Source organism: Astyanax mexicanus, chromosome 7, assembly GCF_023375975.1.
Source record: "Astyanax mexicanus isolate ESR-SI-001 chromosome 7, AstMex3_surface, whole genome shotgun sequence".
Taxonomy (NCBI): domain Eukaryota; kingdom Metazoa; phylum Chordata; class Actinopteri; order Characiformes; family Acestrorhamphidae; genus Astyanax; species Astyanax mexicanus.
The window spans coordinates 22,580,185-22,597,543 of NC_064414.1; the positions used below are offsets into that span (position 1 = coordinate 22,580,185).

A 17,359-nucleotide genomic window follows, 5' to 3' on the forward strand; every position below is an offset into this window, starting at 1 on the left:
TTGCAAATGTGGTCACTTTGTGATTCATCTATTGCTTGAGAGTAACACATCAAATAGTTACTGTATGAATGAGATTGATTGGTCTATTACAGTATTTAGTTTTTAAAAAGCAAAAGTTAATCTCCACTCATAAATGCCTGATACATAAAGTCATGCACCAACAAACCACAATCAAAGAGAGATCCAAACTGGCAAATAACAAAGAACTCTTAAAGAACCCCTTGTAGTGGATTTGCCTAACAATACACTTTTTCCAGGAGAATCTGCAGTATCATCACTAGGGATGCACAGTGATATCAGAATCATATCAAGGATTTCCACAAATGAGAACAATGATTCATGATTCACAACTGCTAATAGTAAAAAGCTTTTCAGGGCTTCATTAACATGCTCTGCATTGAATCACACTGAATTACACATAAGTCTAAATCAAGTAAGGTAGCAGAATCTACTTTCTAACCTTGTTAAAACATCCAGCTCAAGACCAGCTGGTCATCCTGAAAAAAATCCCTTTGCTGGTAGGCTAGCTCATTAACTAGCATTGACGACCAGGATCTTACAATTTTGTGTATAATAATAGGTTTCACTGATATTTTTGACACTATGAACTATGAACATCAGAATCCTGTAGAATGTATAAGTTAGGCTTAGTTACACACATGCTGTACATTTAAACTGCATAGGACTTTAATTATTACATTGTAACAATTATTTTCAGTTAATGGAACAATATTTTTTTCTGCTACTCAGTGATATTAAGCCCATTAATTAAACCTTATTTACACTAATTAACACAGAGAGACAGTTTACTGCAAAATGCTGTTTGAAAGTAGGCTATATTTTCCAAATTGGACTTAACTATAACACTGACAAAATTATTTTCAGTTAATGGAACCATATTTATTTCTGCTAATCAGTGTAATTCAAACATTACAATGATTACATTTTGATTTTGATTACATTGTATTTTGTAGCATCTGACAGCTTCAGGTTTACTGATTACTGATTAACTAGTGTTAGCTTTAAACTAATCATAATATTTCATTTCTGTGGATGTATTTTGGTGTTTGGGGTTCACTAAAACCTCTTTCATAAACACTAATAATTCTAAGCAGAATCCACCAGCAGCTCCTATTATTGTTAGAGTAATGTAATTTAAGTTTAATCTAGCCATTTTGACTATCATAGAAGACAAAGGCCTAAACTCATTTTTCAGAGGCACACTCAAAACAGAGGGCCTGTAGTACCAGGTCTGCCTTGAAGCAAAGATAAATAGGCCACATTTTACAAGCACAACATTTAAAAAATCTAAAACTTGTTGCTAATCTAAATTACAAGGACCCTCATAGTGTCATCTAATAGCCCAATGCTGCGGCCCAGTAAAGCACAGTTTCAGTTTGAGAGAGGAGAGCATCTGGCCATGGGAGAAAGCATGGCTCCTGTCCAAATATTCCAGTTTGAGCAGTAGGAGGGAAAGGAGAAGGTAGTCTGTCCCCCATTGCTTTGCTTTGTTAGACGTGTTAAACGTTGACGTCCTGTAGCTAACTGTTATCAGGTTTATATGTTCCAGTTTTCCGATGTTTCTTACTGTACCTATATTGTTCGTATTATGTTTATTTTTTACCAATACTCTTAGCTTAGCTAGTTAAATATATATGGAGAAATTAATGTGAGCGTAGCTACAGCCTGTCTAGTCTAACTCAAAATAGGTAGAACTGAGAGAAAGGAACTGAAATAAATAAATGTATACAGCACGAGTCCCACCGGGATCCCCCCTTTATCCAGCAGCACTCAGCTAACCTAGCTGTAGCCCTGTGGACATGATCAGCAAAGTCGAACCGGGGTTTGCTTTGTTATCGCCGGTTATAGCTGCGTGTAACCTACAGTGTACTACAGTGTATTAACACTAGTTAGGTTACCGTTTAGTAACATATTAATAACTAAGGGAGCGATGTTGTGTAAAGAGCGGAAGCTATCCAGCGGGTTCACTGAGGCTGAATGGAAATATTCAGGCCAGATGTAGCCAGGCAAAAAGACAGACAGACAGAGAGAGAGAGAGAGAGAGAGAGAGAGAGAGAGAGAGAGAGAGAGAGAGAGAGAGAACACAAAGGGAACTCGACCAATGCTTTAAATTGTGTCCTTTAACACTGGTATTCTTAGGACATCTCTGTAGGGCATGAGCAGCTAATAATATAATACACATTTTAAAAATACGATATCTAGGTTAGGTAGCTATACTTCTTAACGCCCTGTTACCATTAAATGAGAATTCGCATTAACCACATTAAACCTACCCAGCTGACACACAACCGACCTTTAACATTAAAATGTGGTTGAAATATGATTGAAGTAATGTCTGTTGTTGTTTCAACGTTGAAACAACATTTAATGCTAAATGGTTGTGCAAACGTTAACATTTTTTACGTTGAATCAACATAATGTCCTTAACCTTCTGCCTTTTGAATGAACATTTTACATTTCATCACCATACAATTAAAAAACGGTTGGATAGAGGGAGGACAAAGTAGTTTTACTTCCATTTGCAGGAAATTCTTAAAAATTTGGCACCAATTCTTCACCATATCTGGGGGTATATTAATGTTCAGTTTGTTTTACTGTGTTTATTAACACTCTTAACCAAAGTATTTTCTAGTTTAAGTGTGCTATGGTTTATTAAAGGTTAAACGTACAACGTTGAAACAACGTTGCCATATCAACGATAGTTCACTTTTCAAAATCAACACCAAATCCAACGCTGATTCAACCATAACATAAATGTTGATTCAACGTTGAAATGCCAGCTGGGTAGGATTGATGGATGCCTGAATGATACTGAAAGACTGATCTTATAATTTAGCTAGCAATCCATAGTTAAATAAATTACTGAAATCCACTACACATACGTAAACGCGTGTTTTTCATTATTACAAACATATTCCAGATGTTTGAAACGTTTTGCACATATTCAAAACCCACGAATAACGTTACCCACAATCAAATCAGGATCTCTGAGCCATGATGCTGCCACAGCTCTGAAAAACACAGATCTGGCATGCTGATTGCACACGTTGTGATGCTGCTTGAAGTTCTGCCGGCCGAAACGCGTCTCTGCAGCGAATTTTACACCATTAATCTAAAATAGAACTGAATTCATCACATATTGCTCTATGAAGAACATCCGATACGGCCTCGAGTCAGTAACGTTAGCGTTGCTAACCTAGGTTATAGGAAAGGCAAGAAAAACGTTTTTTAGACACGCCAACAATAAGCTAGCGTTAACGTTGCCCTTGCTGCCGATGCACCATTAAACATCCATCCATCATTCCGAAAAATATAACTAGCAATATAATATTGATTGACATATTACTGTTACTCACCCCTTTCTGTTCCCCTTTTTGTGCAAAGATCCAATTCAGAAGCAGCCCAACGGTTTTCAGTGCCCTGCCCAGTATGTGCTCCTACGTCTCAGTTGCTCAGCAATAACGTTATTCCTAACAAATAGCGGCGACCTACGGCAGGCTGGAATCAGGCAGGCAGGACATCATAGCCAGAGCCGGGTTATTAAGAGCCCGCCCACTTTCTATTCTCTCCGTTATTTCAGTCAACGACTGCTAACCTCTAGAGGGAGCGCGTGAGTGAGTCTTTAATAAATGAAGGAGAATGGAGCTAAACGGCTTAAAACTCAAATTAACAATAGAAACGAAATACTTATCCGGATTTTCCTTTAATTCCCTGAAGATTTTTTTTTCTCTGCAAAAACTAGAAAAAGTATCTGTATGTTTCCAATTTTCTACATCAAACAGTTTTTAGGCAGTAAAGATGCTAGCGTTACTGCTAAACAATGCTAAATAGCACATTTAAAAGGCTTATACGCTTTAAAATGATTTCTGTGGCACTGAAACATTTAATATTTTTCCATATTAAAGAAAATAACTACATTTGTCAGGATAAAAATAATAAAATATTTATAAATTTAACATCTTTGATCGCAAGACCCTACAGCCAATAGTGAGGAGAGCTTAGAAGACCAGTCTCTCTGCCCTCTATCACCGACATCTACACCACACGCTGCATTCACAAAGCCACCAGCATTGTGGACGAACACACACATCCCTCATGTGGACTCTTCGAAGATACCGGAGCATCCGTGCCTCCGCTAACAGACTGTGCAACAGCTTCATCCACCAGGCAGTCAGACCTCTCAACACACAGAGACGGAGCTAAACCCGCTCATCACACATCCAACACACTCAAGCCCAATTTATACTTCTGCGTGAAAACTACGCCATAGCCTACGTGTATCCAGGGAGAGTGTGCTATGCGGAGTGCGCTTATACTTCTGCGTGCACATATCAGCAACTCTGTGTTGCTCTGCCCTTAGTCCTTAGCCCTTAGTTAAACCACGAAGGCAGGAATGTGTGGGAGGAGATGCGAGATGTCCTCGTCACACGACGCGTAGTTACATTTGCAGAGAGATGCGAATCGAGCTATGGCGTAGGCAACGCCGTAGGGCACACAGTGAAGCTTAGGCTACGGCGTAGGGTATGGGGTGACGCATAGGCTACACCGTAGGTTCGACTCAAAAGTATAAATTGGCCTTAACACAGAACTAAACTGAACCCCCCCACCTCTCTTCACGCACAAACACACACACACACCGAAATGTCTATATCCCTATTAGCAATATTTGCTGCTTCATTTCACAAAAACTAGAAACTCTCTATCTCAGTTACTGCTGTGATCATGTATGTTCTATATGTTACAGTATGTTACATATCTCAGCATATTATTCTTAGTATTGGTACTGCACTGTCCTGTCTGGTAAACTGTCTGTTGTCTTGTCTTGTCTGTTGTTTTTATTGCATTTATTGTAGTGTTATAGTTTTATGTTACACTTTTGCACTTTATGTTGTCTATTGTTTTGTTGTTCCATTTTGCACCATGGTTCCAGAGTAACATAAATTCAATACACTGTGTACTCAGGTGTGATGACAATTAAAGCCTGTTGACTTGACTTGACATGATAAACTATGATTTTGCCCAATTGCTCCATATAAAACCATATAATTTATGCACATAATCAAAACAAATACATATACAGCGCCCTCTAGTATCTGAATTTAAAAGTGACAAACTGGGGGAATACATTCTCGAGTGGGTCTTCTCCTCGCTACAGGCTCTCTGATATTACAGCAGCGCCAGCGTCTGCAGTTCCAACACAGTCCAGTGGGCGTGGCCTCAGCGATGTTGTCATCGCGCACAAAGACGCGTACCATGTTTTAAAAACTGTATTTTAAATATAGATACGGCGATTTTATTGTAATACATACATGTTTGTGATTTTAGACAATGATTTACGCGAAAATATGATTGCGTTTTTTGTCTTCATCGTTCATTAAAATATTAGCATCTTCCAATGTGTAGTTTTTACCCTCGTTATCCCCGTTCTCAGTATCAGGGAGGAGGTCACCGTGGGACTACAGTTCCCAGCAACCTTTGCGGGGACGTTGACGGAAGTTTGACCTGTGATTCGAGTGTTGACGGTTAGGGACTCAGTCACAGGTTGTAGTTCTGCAGAGCGTTGGGTTATTTTAATAATATTATAGATTTTTTAGACGGGACTGATTAGAGTTTGTAGCAGGTGATTAGGCACACATGTTCTGACGAGCTTCAGTTAATCCAGGCTAAAATGAAGCCGTCGCTGGACTCGGACGAGGAGGAGGAACTGGGAGCTTATCAGAAGAAACTGAGAGGTGATGCTGCTTAACGTTAATTAACTAAAATTAACGTTACGTTGCGTTGAACAGAAAATAAACATGCCCTTAAAATCCCGTGCGGTAGACGTTTTAGACCGTTTTTAATTATTTGCATGTTCGACTGCTAAACTAACTAACCTAGCTTTGCAGAAAAGTAGCGAATTATTAGGTCAAATCTAGTGTTGTGGTTTAATATAACTTAAAATAGTTGTTAAATAAAGTAGTTTTTAAATAAAGGCATTTCATATGCTGCCTCAAATGCCCAGTGAATATACATATGTTCTTTGAGTTAAACCGAAATTTTAAATGAATCTTAATTTTATCTGAATGCTGTCTTTTCTTACAAAATATTGTATATATAAAAATACATAAATATATGCAGTACCGGTTAGAAGTTTGTATACGCCTTCTCATTCAGTGGTCTTATTTTTACTACACTGTGAATAAATACTAAAGTCATCCAGACTATGATGAACACATAAAGAATCATGCAGTAAGAAACAAAGTTGAAAAAAGATTTGAAACTTGAAATATTTTTTTAAAAACTGCTACTGTGGTTTTATTTGTAAAATTGTTTGTTTTTTACTAAAAACAAAGGTACATAGTATGATAACCAACAATTGACACTGTGTTATTCTTACCTGATACGTTTCTCTACAATGCCTGATTTTACACCAAATACACTTGTTTTTTTTTCTTTATTCATTTTTGTCATTAAATAGTCCCAAAATTTATATTGTTTTTATTATTATTTAAGCTGTGTAGGGTGGAGTCAGCTAAAACTCTTTAAACCCCAAATCACCACTGGCATATCAATTATGCATGCTCCCCTGACATTTTCATAGCATAATAAAAAGAGTAGCCGATATGCTTTGTAGCTTTACACAGACTCAGATGTTCGAAACAGTGTAAAGGGTTGCAGTACAAAACTCTGTTGTTGCTTTGTTTCTTGTAATCTTGAGTGTGAGACACTTCAGCAGTTTAATCTGTATTTTATATATTGCCCCAGAGCAAGCCAACCGCAGTATTCAGCAGCTGAGCAGCATGCTGGCAAACCAGAGCTCTGAATCCGAGGCCTTGGAACAGGGAAGCAGTGATAACAGCATGCAGGACAGCTCACAGCAGCATGTGCAGCAGAGTGAAGCAGGTATGCCTCCGATCCATAGACAGTTAATGCGAAATATGATAAAATGTATGTATATCAGAATATACCATAATCAAGCATTTATTTATTTCAGACACATTATTTACACCCATCTTTTCAGCTTTACTGAGCATATAGGACATTTTGTAGAGCTACAATTACAGGTTGTAGTTCTTCTATTTCAGTGATGAGCTTCTGTCTCTGACTTTACATTTACACGCTGGAGCAGCAGGGTAGGACTGTATAATAGATTGGACATTTGTGTGTTTAAAAACTCCAGCAGCACAGCTGTGTCTGATCTACTCCTACCAGCATAACATATATTAACACACCACCACCATGTCAGTGTTAAACAACAGGGTGAAACGAGAAAAATCACGTATGCAGAGAAACAGAGGGCAACATTCTGAAATTATATATATATATATATATATATATATATATAGTTGTCAGTTGTCAGTTATCAGTTGTCAGTTAAGTTCTCTGCTTTTATTTTTCAGCCAATCAGCTGCGTTCTTTGCTTCAGAAACAGCCCCGAGAATCACAAGTTCCGTCTCTTTCTCCTTCAAAAAGGAAATGTGCTCTCAAGGTAGGTTACATGATTTAGGTAATAAAGCATGAACCAAGAAGACTAGTAAGTAATAGCTCTCTTGTAATTTTGCATATTTACACACACACACACACACACACACACACACACACACACACACACACACACACACACATATATATATATATATATATATATATATATATATATATATATATATGTATTGTCTAGGAAAGCACAATACAATTAAATTGTTGTTTCTTAAGGTACATACAATAAATAGGTATGCCTCTTTTACTTTCCAGGAAGAAAAACTGAAAAAATGCATAAAAAACAAACATGTAAATATGCCATTCTAGTGCTAAATGCAAGAGTAAAATGTAAAGAAATATAAAATACCTTATTGTAGTTTTAAATTGGAATCACTTAATCTGCTGAGTTTTAGTAAACTTTTCTTCAGCACTATACAGTATTACCATTAGCCACTAACCGCAGCGCTAGGTCTTTTGCCGTTCAGAGGTGAGTATATTGGTCTACGTAGGACGAACCGTTAGCTGATAACGCTCGGTCTTACTGGATCACTCAGGGTTCCTCAGTGTAGCTCTGTCAGCCCACATTTACTAGTGCTAAGTGTTGCTGACCACGGCTAGCGCTGCTGCTAACCATCTTAAAATACCCGAAATCTAAGCTTTCTGTGAGTAAAAAGAAGCACTTTGCTCACCCATCTTTCAGAAGATAAATCTGTTACTTACTAGTGTCACTTAAAATACACCTTATAATCTGTTGTGCTTTATGTTTGAAAAATATCAGAACATAGACATTTGTTGATAGTGCGCCTTGTAATATGGTGCCCCTTATAGTCCATAAAATACAGACTAAATGATTTCAGTATTGTAGCCTACCAGCAGTTGAGTCCATCACTCTTTTAGTACAAATTCAGGTTGTTGTTTAGTTAGTTAATTAGTACCTCCTGCAGTGTCATTTCGATTTTATTGATTTATCACAGCATGGTCTTAGTAGCCTGCAGTAATCAGTAACGATTAGTAGTTGCTTTTGTCTCAAGGTGACATGCCAAAATGTGATATACTTTCAGTTATGTGCTTCATACACTTGTCCTTGTATTTATTACTATGTGTTACTGATTTAATACACATTTCTCCACTCTGGGTCCAGCAGAAGCACACAGATGAGGTTAGTGGGAGTTTGCCTGCAGTTCGAGATCTGGTTCCTATCATTCACAACCAGTCAGAATACATCCAGCATCTTGAAGCAGAGGTCAAGTTCTGCAAGGTCAGTCTTTTGAAGGAATGATGGTAGGATTTTTCCATGCAGAGCTAATATTCTCTTACGTAAAGCAATCTTTATTTTTTGTAATGTAAACACATTATATACAGTTGTTATTGTGCTTGTACGTTCAAAAAAGGAGGAGCTCCTGTCAATGAAGCAGAGGGTCAGAGTGGTGGTTGTGGAGAATGAGAAACTTCATGAGGAACTCAAGGCAAAGATGGTGGAGGACACTTTAAAGGAGTACACGCTCTTGGATGGAACGGTATTTGCTATATTTTTTGTATATTTTGTAGGAATTGCTTTATTTTTAATAACAAATTCTATAATGAGACATTCTGGACCGATATTTTACTGATTTATTTGTTTAGTAATGATTTTTATAGTGTCTTTAATAAGTTATAATCAGGTGTAACTGACCTACCTGACAATTCAGCTTCCACTTCCCCTAAAGCATTGCATTGTCTCTGTAGTTTGTTGAGAATTAATGATTTATAGTGAGGTAAATATACTACAATTTGTGATTGAGCACTCCTGCAGATTGCCATAATTGTTTTACATAGTTTCGGATATATATATATTTTTTTGGTCTTCTGTCTTGGTCTTCTTATAAATACTTTTACACTGCAGACTCTAACTTTACATTATGAGAACTCTCCTCAATGTTGCTGACTAGAAAATAGATTTTACTAACAGTAACTTGATGAAACCAGATGTTCAACAAAGTGGTTAAAATTTAAATTAATTCTGCTGTTAAATAGGTCTTTATTCATGTCTCTTTGGTGAAACATTTTTAGGTAAATGGAGAAACCGCTGTGGATAAAATCACCTTAACACCAGCAGCAACACCAAGACAGTCTTCTGTGCATCAAATAGAGGATAACAAGTGGAAAAAAGAGCTGGTATGTGCATATATATACCTCAGGATTAGTTATGTACAGTACCAGTTAAATGTTTGAACACACATTCTCATTGTAAATTAATAGCAAGGTCATCTAGGCAATGAAAAAACACATAAGGAATTATGTAGTAACTTAAAATATTAAACAACTTTGTGAAGTATTTAGGTGCTCTTATCTGGGTTAACTAGCGGTTTCTGAGGCTGGTAACTCTGATAAACCTTTCCTGTACAACAGAGGAAACTCTGTGTCTTCGTTTTCTCAGACAGACATGAGCATGAGATGTTTGATGGTCTTTGCAACTGCACTTGAGGATACTTTTCATATTGACTGACCGTCATTCTATTCTCATTTTATTTGTTTTCCTTAGATGAGTGGTTTTTGATAATATGGATTAACACATTACTTAAATAGGGAAATAAACTGTCGGTGTGTGACAAAAAAACAGCATATTTTTTATGTTATTTTGCTTTATACAAATGTTTATAAAAGGCCTATACGTATATTACTAGCCTGCACTTCTTAAAAATATTAATAATTGTTACTAAATATGCTAATGGTACAAAATATTTGTTCACAGAATATACATTAACATAGTATATATTGAAAAAAACAAAAACGTTAACATCACCAGTGCAAATATCACAGAGTGCACCAGATTTTCTTAAGGTTTTAATAATGAGTATATATATATATATATATATTGTATGTGTAAAAATAATGTAACTTATAACACTACGTGACTACATGACTGTAGAACTTTTAGCGTTTATTGTAAAAATAAGTAAATAAAGATATAAATTAAATATAGAACATATGGCTTTCACTTTTATCTGATTGGCAAATATTTCCTAGAATTTTAGAAATTTAGTATTTTCTCTGCGATTAGCATGAGGTTAATCATCCACATTTAACACACAAACCACAAAAAAAAAAAAAAAGGATGGTCGGATCTGTGATTGGCTGGGCAGTTTTAATCTAAAAGATGAGCTGAAAGGGAGCACCGTGATTGGTTCAGTTCATCAGTAGTCAACATCCTATTAAAGGAGCTCAGCTGTCCCATTTCCCCCAATTATAAAATTATATAAATCAAATACAAATACAAAAAGATTCAGTTGTTTTCTGACATTGAGAGATCAGGGGGTTTTTTTGTTTGTTTAAAGCAACATAGCATTTTTATCCTAAAATTTCAGCTTTAAACTCTTATTGATGTACAATGACCTCTAATAAGGAAACTAAGGACCCTTTTGTTGCTACTCAGTGTTCAGCATGCAGCTAACTTTACTTTGACACTATGTTATTTTGGTAAGGCAGTCAGGACAATGCTCACTAAATATGTGGAATGCTTTGTAAAGTCTTGTAATATTCCTCTACCATGTCAGTCCACATGCTTCTTTCACTTGCAGTGATGGGTATGTTTTCCACAGTTCAGAAATTCACATCCTCCACAGGTTGAATTCCGTTCATTTTAGGGGAAGCCCAGGAGCAAGAAATACCAATTTTCACACAGTGTTTTATTGTGTGTTTTAACCCCCACAATGTTTTAACCTCCACATTCTGACTGTTTCAGGAGCAGCTGAAGTGTCTGTACCAAGCCCAGACTGAGACCCTAGAAACTCAGGTTGTTTCCCTTAAGTAAGTGTGCGCCAACTGCTGATGCACTAGGTTTCCTTTTATAAGATTTAACTCTTTAAAATAGTACATCACACTTAGCCCATATAGAAGCTGTTCTCTATTTCCAGATTCATTTTCATGTGTTTGTGTGTGTGTTTCTATTTAGAAAGGACTTGGTAAGCTCTCAGAAGGAGTGTGAGGAGGTGAAGGAGCGTCTGAGACATAAGGAAACAACGGCAGCCCTGGTGGGCACTGGTCAGCGTGTTGGGGGGCTGTGCATAAAATGTGCTCAACACGAAGCTGTTCTGGCAGAAACACACTCCAATGTTCACGTCCAGGCCATTGAGAGGCTCACCAAGTGAGTGGGTTGTTATTGTAGAAACAAATTACATCATCTGGAAGCGTTTTGTGTGCTTTCACAGCGTGATGGGGTAAAGAATGACTATATGTTGGTATTGAAGAGGATGGGAGCACATTTAATTTCCATTCCCAGATTTATTCTATATTCTATTTTTATTGGATTGTGTAATTTTAACACGTTTTGAATGTTTCAACTAATTTTAAAGAGAACATAAATAAGCACAAAATAAAATTCATTTTAAGATGAAGATTTATTTAAAACATACATTTATCTTTCATATGAAAAAGTCATTGCCCTCAAACCTAGGGCAAACTGGTTGTGCCACTTTTAGCAGTCATTTCAATCAAACATTAATCACTTTTTTGCTCATTTTTACATTTAACAACATTTGAGAGTTTGTCAGCGTGAATTGTCTTTCCACAGCATCTCAATGTGTTGTCAAAACTTAATCTTAAATTATTTTTGTAATACCTCTTCACAGCACTGTAGATGGCACTTACGTTTAGAGAGATGCAACCCACATAGCTGATAACGACATGATGTAGTAAATTACACTAAACTTTGGTTTGAAACCTACACAATGTAACAGAGACAATAACTTTGGTGCAGACTCTGGTCTGGACTTTCAGAAAGAAAGAAATATGTCTTTCAAATAGCTACTTAGTATTTAAGGCCTTGTATTAAATACTAAAAATCAATATTTCACAGATTTATTTGAGTTATTTTACATTTAAAAAAACATGAATGTTAATTTTATTTTTCTCTCTTAAACAGCTAACCCATGCACACCCCCAGTCTACATTTCAGACACATTCTTCATGCAAATGGAAAGATTACAGATTACTATTTACAGCTTCTATTGATTTAATGATTGCCTCAAAGCTGTAGTTAACACTAGAAGGTTCATTAACAGCATTGTTTACATTATCTCTTAGCTTATTGCTTAAGGTTCATCTATTGATTACTCAACCTTGCAGCAAGATTGAAGCATTATCTGGTATTGACATTGATCACAGAGCAGATCAATGGTAGAATAACTGGAAAAGAATGAAGAATTGCTTGTCCAAACAAAATGTAAAATGTATGACTGTATAAATAAAGCATGCAAAGTTATTTCTGTGTTAAAATACAGGACTTATGGTGTTAAGAACGATGTATGCAAAATTATGCTTATTTGTATCATAAAGGTGTAATAATTAGTTTTGCATGCGTTTCTGTATTTTTTTCTTTAGGGAGCGAGATGAGTTGATGACTGCGCTGTGTTCCCTGAGGGCCAATCAGAATGAGGTTCAGCAGAGGGAATGGGCTGCCTATCAGCAGGTCAAACAGGCCGTGGAGATGGCAGAGGAGGCCAACCTGGAGAAGACCAAGGTTCACCTTCACTCCCCTTAATTTAAGCATCTCTTTTAAAAGTATTCAACCTGTTCAATGATTTCTCATTTTAATGCTTTTGTGAATGGATATGTGAGCAATATAGTTTGGCCAAAATTTGCAAACAAACCCGTTAGTGTCAAAGTGAAACCAATATTCTACAAAGTAATGCCAATTATACCTAAATATATATTGTAAAAAATGACTTCCTTTAAAGTGACTGACCTAATTCAACAGTGTTCCAGGCAATTGATGCTTGTAGCTTTACAGTTGGTGCAGAAAATGTTAGTATAAATTGTAGTATTGTTCGCATGGGGGATGGTGTGTTTGTGGCGATGTGCAGTGTTTGGTATCTGCCAAACATATCATCAACTCTACCGGCCAAAAAGCTACATTTTGGTCTGATCAGACCAAAGTTGCAGAAGAATCTGTGTACAGTTTGCACAGTCTCTGCTATCTAAGCTTCTGGGAGTTTTAACTCAGCCAGAGTACTCATAGGTGTCTAAGTGACCTCCCTCACTAATGTCCATGTTGCACTCAGTCACTCAGTGCGGATGGTTCTGCTCATGGCAGATTTACATTGGCCATATTTCTTAATGACAGATTTGACTGAACTGAAGGGAATGTTAGGTAATTTTTTTTTTTTTGTATCCATCCTGAATCCAGAAGAAAGCTTTGTTCTCCAAGTCTGTTCTCAAGATGTCAACAACATGATATGATAAATAATAAAAAGATAAAGTTCCTGTTCTGGTGTTTACAAGCAGAAACCTGCTACCTGCCGTGATAGATGTTTTTTTTTTATTTGCTAAAAAACTCCCGCACAGTACTTTGTATAAAAACAAAACTTTGAAAAATACTTATTTGTCAGTCAAAATCCATTGAAAACATTTAGTGCTATACTGGTCATGCTGACTGATAAGTGAATGGTTGCAAACATACATAAATGTTCAGAATTTAGTAATTCTAACAGATATATCACTTTTTTTTATATGTATAATTTTATTTTTAAATTGTCCCCTTTTCTCCCCAATTTACACGGCCAATTACCCAACCGACTTATTAGGACTCCCCTTATCACTAGTAATGCCCCAACACACCAGGAGGGTGAAGACTAACACGTGCTTCCTCCGATACATGTGAAGTCAGCCACCGCTTCTTTTCGAGAAGCTGCTGATGCAGCATTGCTTAGTAACCAGCGCGCTTGGAGGAAAGCACAGCGGCTCGGCTCCGGTACATCAGCTCACAGACGCCCTGTGCTGCAGACATCACCGTAGGAGTGATGTGGGGAGAGAGCGCCATCTACCCACCCAGAGGGAGCAGGGCCAATTTTGCTCCCTCTGAGCACCGGCAGCTTGATGGCAAAGCTGCATGAGCTGGGGTTCGAACCTGCGACCTCCTGCTCATAGTGGCTAGATATAGAACTTTGAGCCTACAGCTTTTCTGTTATTTTAGAAAACAGGGAAATGTATAGGAATTGTTGTACATTGACAAATTCTAAAGATATAGAGATGTAAAGATTTGCTTAAACATACAATATTTTGAGTGAAAAGGGCTGATCTTTTATCTGTGATTGAAATAAATAAATAAAATAAATGCTGTAGTGTCCCTAACAGCACATCTATACATTTTAAAATTGTCTACTTTTAACATTTTAGATCTGAAGGTAATTCCATAGTAATTTTTGTATACCCACTCCCTCTCTCTGCTTGTTGTTATCTTCCAGGCTCTGGTGCAGTGTGAGAATGTGCTTGCTGAGCTGGCCAGGCAGAGGGAGAGACTGGAGAAGGAGCTGGCCTCTGAGCAACAGAAGATCTCACAAGCCAAGGAGTCTGCTCGCTCCGAGAGCAAGAGAGAGAAAGAGGAGCTCGCTCTGACGGTCAGTTTTTTTTTTTTTTACCATACCAGTTTATCATAATAAAGTATTAGGATTTATATTATGAAGTAAATCACATTTAGAAGTCATATACATGTAGATGCAAAAAAAACTTCTTAGAACATTTTGTTGCCCTCTAGTGGCCAAGAGAGAAAGCCAAGAGATCATTTAGAATTAACCTCATTTCCAGTTATGCACTTTGTTCTCTTTATAGTACTGTAATTTTTATTTGTAATTTTTTTTCAATTCTATGCATTACTCAGTAGTAGATGTGTTACAGTACCAGGAAGGCACAATATTTAGTAGTAACAGTAGTAAAAAATAAAGAAAGAAAATAAAAACAAAGGCTATAATTTCCAACCACTGCAGTATTCACAATGGTTGGTAATGCCCATAATTTCTTGATACACACGTAACACTGGGGATCTCAAAACTTTATAAATAGGTTGTCTTATTCTTTTGGCACATCAATGACTTTTTCCACATCAGTGTATATGTGTTAGGAAATAAAATATAAAAGCAATTTATTCTAAACTGTTTTTGCTTTTCAAAAAAAAAAAAAAAAAATTCGAAAATGTAACAAAAATAGCATAAAAAATCTAACCTTAAAATATCTGTAGAAATAAAATTCTAAAACATATTTGGGTTTAAGATGATTGCCAGGATACTTTTTTGTTTCATTCAAAACTGAGTAGGCAGTTTTTTATTTTGTGTTAAAAAAACATAGGCTTCCATTATTTTTTTCACCTTCATTAGCTTCAAAGATCCATTGTAAAACTAAAAAAAAAACACTTCTGACATCACACACATAGCTAATCAGCATTGTGGGGTAAGTGTAAATATGTAAATTTTCTTTAAGTGCTTCTTAAACTATTCTTTATGTTTTCTGAACAAAGTGCTGCTCACAAGCTGTGGCTGGAAACTTCTTCTGTTTCTACTCCATTGTTTTAAAAGTTTCTCATGAATTTAGTATTGTGACAGGGAAAAATATCTCAAATAAATGTAGAGATTTCTAGTAGTAAAGATTCTCTCACCATGAGGTACGCTACCCAAAAGAAGCTTTTAATAGCATTTTATAAGGCAGTGGAGAAAGCAATTTAGTGACGCTAACTTTAAATCATTGCAGAATATTGATAGATTGTCTTCATATGTAAGAGAGTGTCAGATTTTCTGAGATTTTTTAGAATAGTGTATGGTTGGCATAGGTTAATGGCTAGCTCTAGATATGCTGAACAGACTTTTCCACACACAGCATACATAAACTAAATAATTTTATACACGTTGGAATACTCTTTAACAATAATTATTTAACAGTAATTTCTGTTTGTGTTTTAAAACAGTTAAGGATCAGCATGGTTTGGAGCCCTTATATGTTTATATCTTTCAGTAAACAGACAAATTGCTGTTCACAGGTTCTAATGATGTGAATAATGAATGCCTTGAAGGGACTGTTAACACTAGAAGATTTATTATCTCTCTTGATTACTTTAAGCTCTTCCATCAATTATTCAGCCTCATGGCAAGGTGGAAGATATATCTGATATTGACCTTGATCACAAAGCATATCAGCTGATCTATAGGTTATAGGTCACGGCAACCAAGGCAGTCATTAAATTTATGAATGTTTCACAGAGGAAAAGTTAATTTACACATTTCTCTTCATTCTTATCCCAAATAGCTCTTCAGCCAACACAGAACTGGTTTTCCATAGTTTGCTTCATAGACTGTGCATAGCTGGACAGAGCATCGTCTCCCAAAAGTGAAGCCACCGCCATTTAAACCAAACAAGTTACTTAACTTAGCTAGTTGAAAATATCGTAACTTTTTCATAGAGAACAATGCGAGGCGAAGCGGAAAATGCTTCCCGTCTCTGCAAGGTAAACCCTTCGTAAAATTGAGCCGGATCCTCTTTTAGAGGCTGTACATGTGACGTAAGCACGTAAAGACGTGTGACATGGCCAGAAGAACTCTGGCGAAAAGCAACCCAAAACCCCAGGTTTTAGAATTAATATATTGGGTTTAGCAGGGGTGGGGTCGTTTCAGCACACTGGTACCATTAAACACAATATTTTATCCGTTCTCCACTAAGAAATGTTTTTGCTTTTAGTCTAGAAACAAAACTGTCAGAACTGTCAGAATAGTGTATTGCAGTTTGTATAACAGAGGAACAATTTTGTGCCTCTACTACAATCTGTGTTCGTAAAGTCATGAAAAAAGTTATTTAACTAAATTGAGAATAGTAGGCCTGTAAAAATTTTGGAAAAAAATATTCAAATTTTTGGAAAGGTCATGGATATCTACAAATATTTGTTTTCGTTTATGGACTGAGAAAAGCTGTTTTGGATAAAAAAATATATATATTGTTTGGGCAAATCCATAACGTAGGGTAATATTCCGATTGGAGGGCTGTTACTGTAAATTCACACAGTAGGAGAAACATGCTGATTTAATGCTGTCTGTCTTCATTCAGACAAATATAAGGCATAGACACAAAGGTCAAAACATGC

General features: G+C 36.5%; 2 protein-coding genes across 9 annotated transcripts in view; one reads left to right on the plus strand and one right to left on the minus strand.

Annotated features, from left to right (window-relative positions):
- Positions 1-3,526, minus strand: part of cep170aa (centrosomal protein 170Aa) — an 86,185-nt gene extending 82,659 nt beyond the window's left edge. For 4 of the 7 annotated variants that reach the window (XM_049481361.1, XM_049481357.1, XM_049481356.1 and 1 more), the window contains exon 1: positions 3,378-3,526. The gene's annotated coding sequence lies outside the window, so the exon portion shown is untranslated. The remainder of the gene's footprint in view (positions 1-3,377) is intronic. The other 3 variants (XM_049481360.1, XM_049481359.1, XM_049481358.1) reach the window with 2 other exon arrangements.
- A 1,913-nt stretch (positions 3,527-5,439) lies between these two features.
- sdccag8 (SHH signaling and ciliogenesis regulator sdccag8) overlaps positions 5,440-17,359 on the plus strand; it is a 101,999-nt gene continuing 90,079 nt past the window's right edge. Inside the window, exons 1-10 of one of the 2 annotated variants that reach the window (XM_022684945.2) lie at positions 5,440-5,753; positions 6,766-6,903; positions 7,401-7,489; positions 8,624-8,740; positions 8,874-8,999; positions 9,532-9,636; positions 11,204-11,268; positions 11,414-11,605; positions 12,841-12,979; positions 14,703-14,855. In XM_022684945.2, the coding sequence (XP_022540666.1) occupies positions 5,690-5,753; positions 6,766-6,903; positions 7,401-7,489; positions 8,624-8,740; positions 8,874-8,999; positions 9,532-9,636; positions 11,204-11,268; positions 11,414-11,605; positions 12,841-12,979; positions 14,703-14,855 (1,188 nt within the window). In that variant the 5' untranslated portion in view covers positions 5,440-5,689. The remainder of the gene's footprint in view (positions 5,754-6,765; positions 6,904-7,400; positions 7,490-8,623; positions 8,741-8,873; positions 9,000-9,531; positions 9,637-11,203; positions 11,269-11,413; positions 11,606-12,840; positions 12,980-14,702; positions 14,856-17,359) is intronic. The other variant, XM_049481550.1, reaches the window with a different exon arrangement.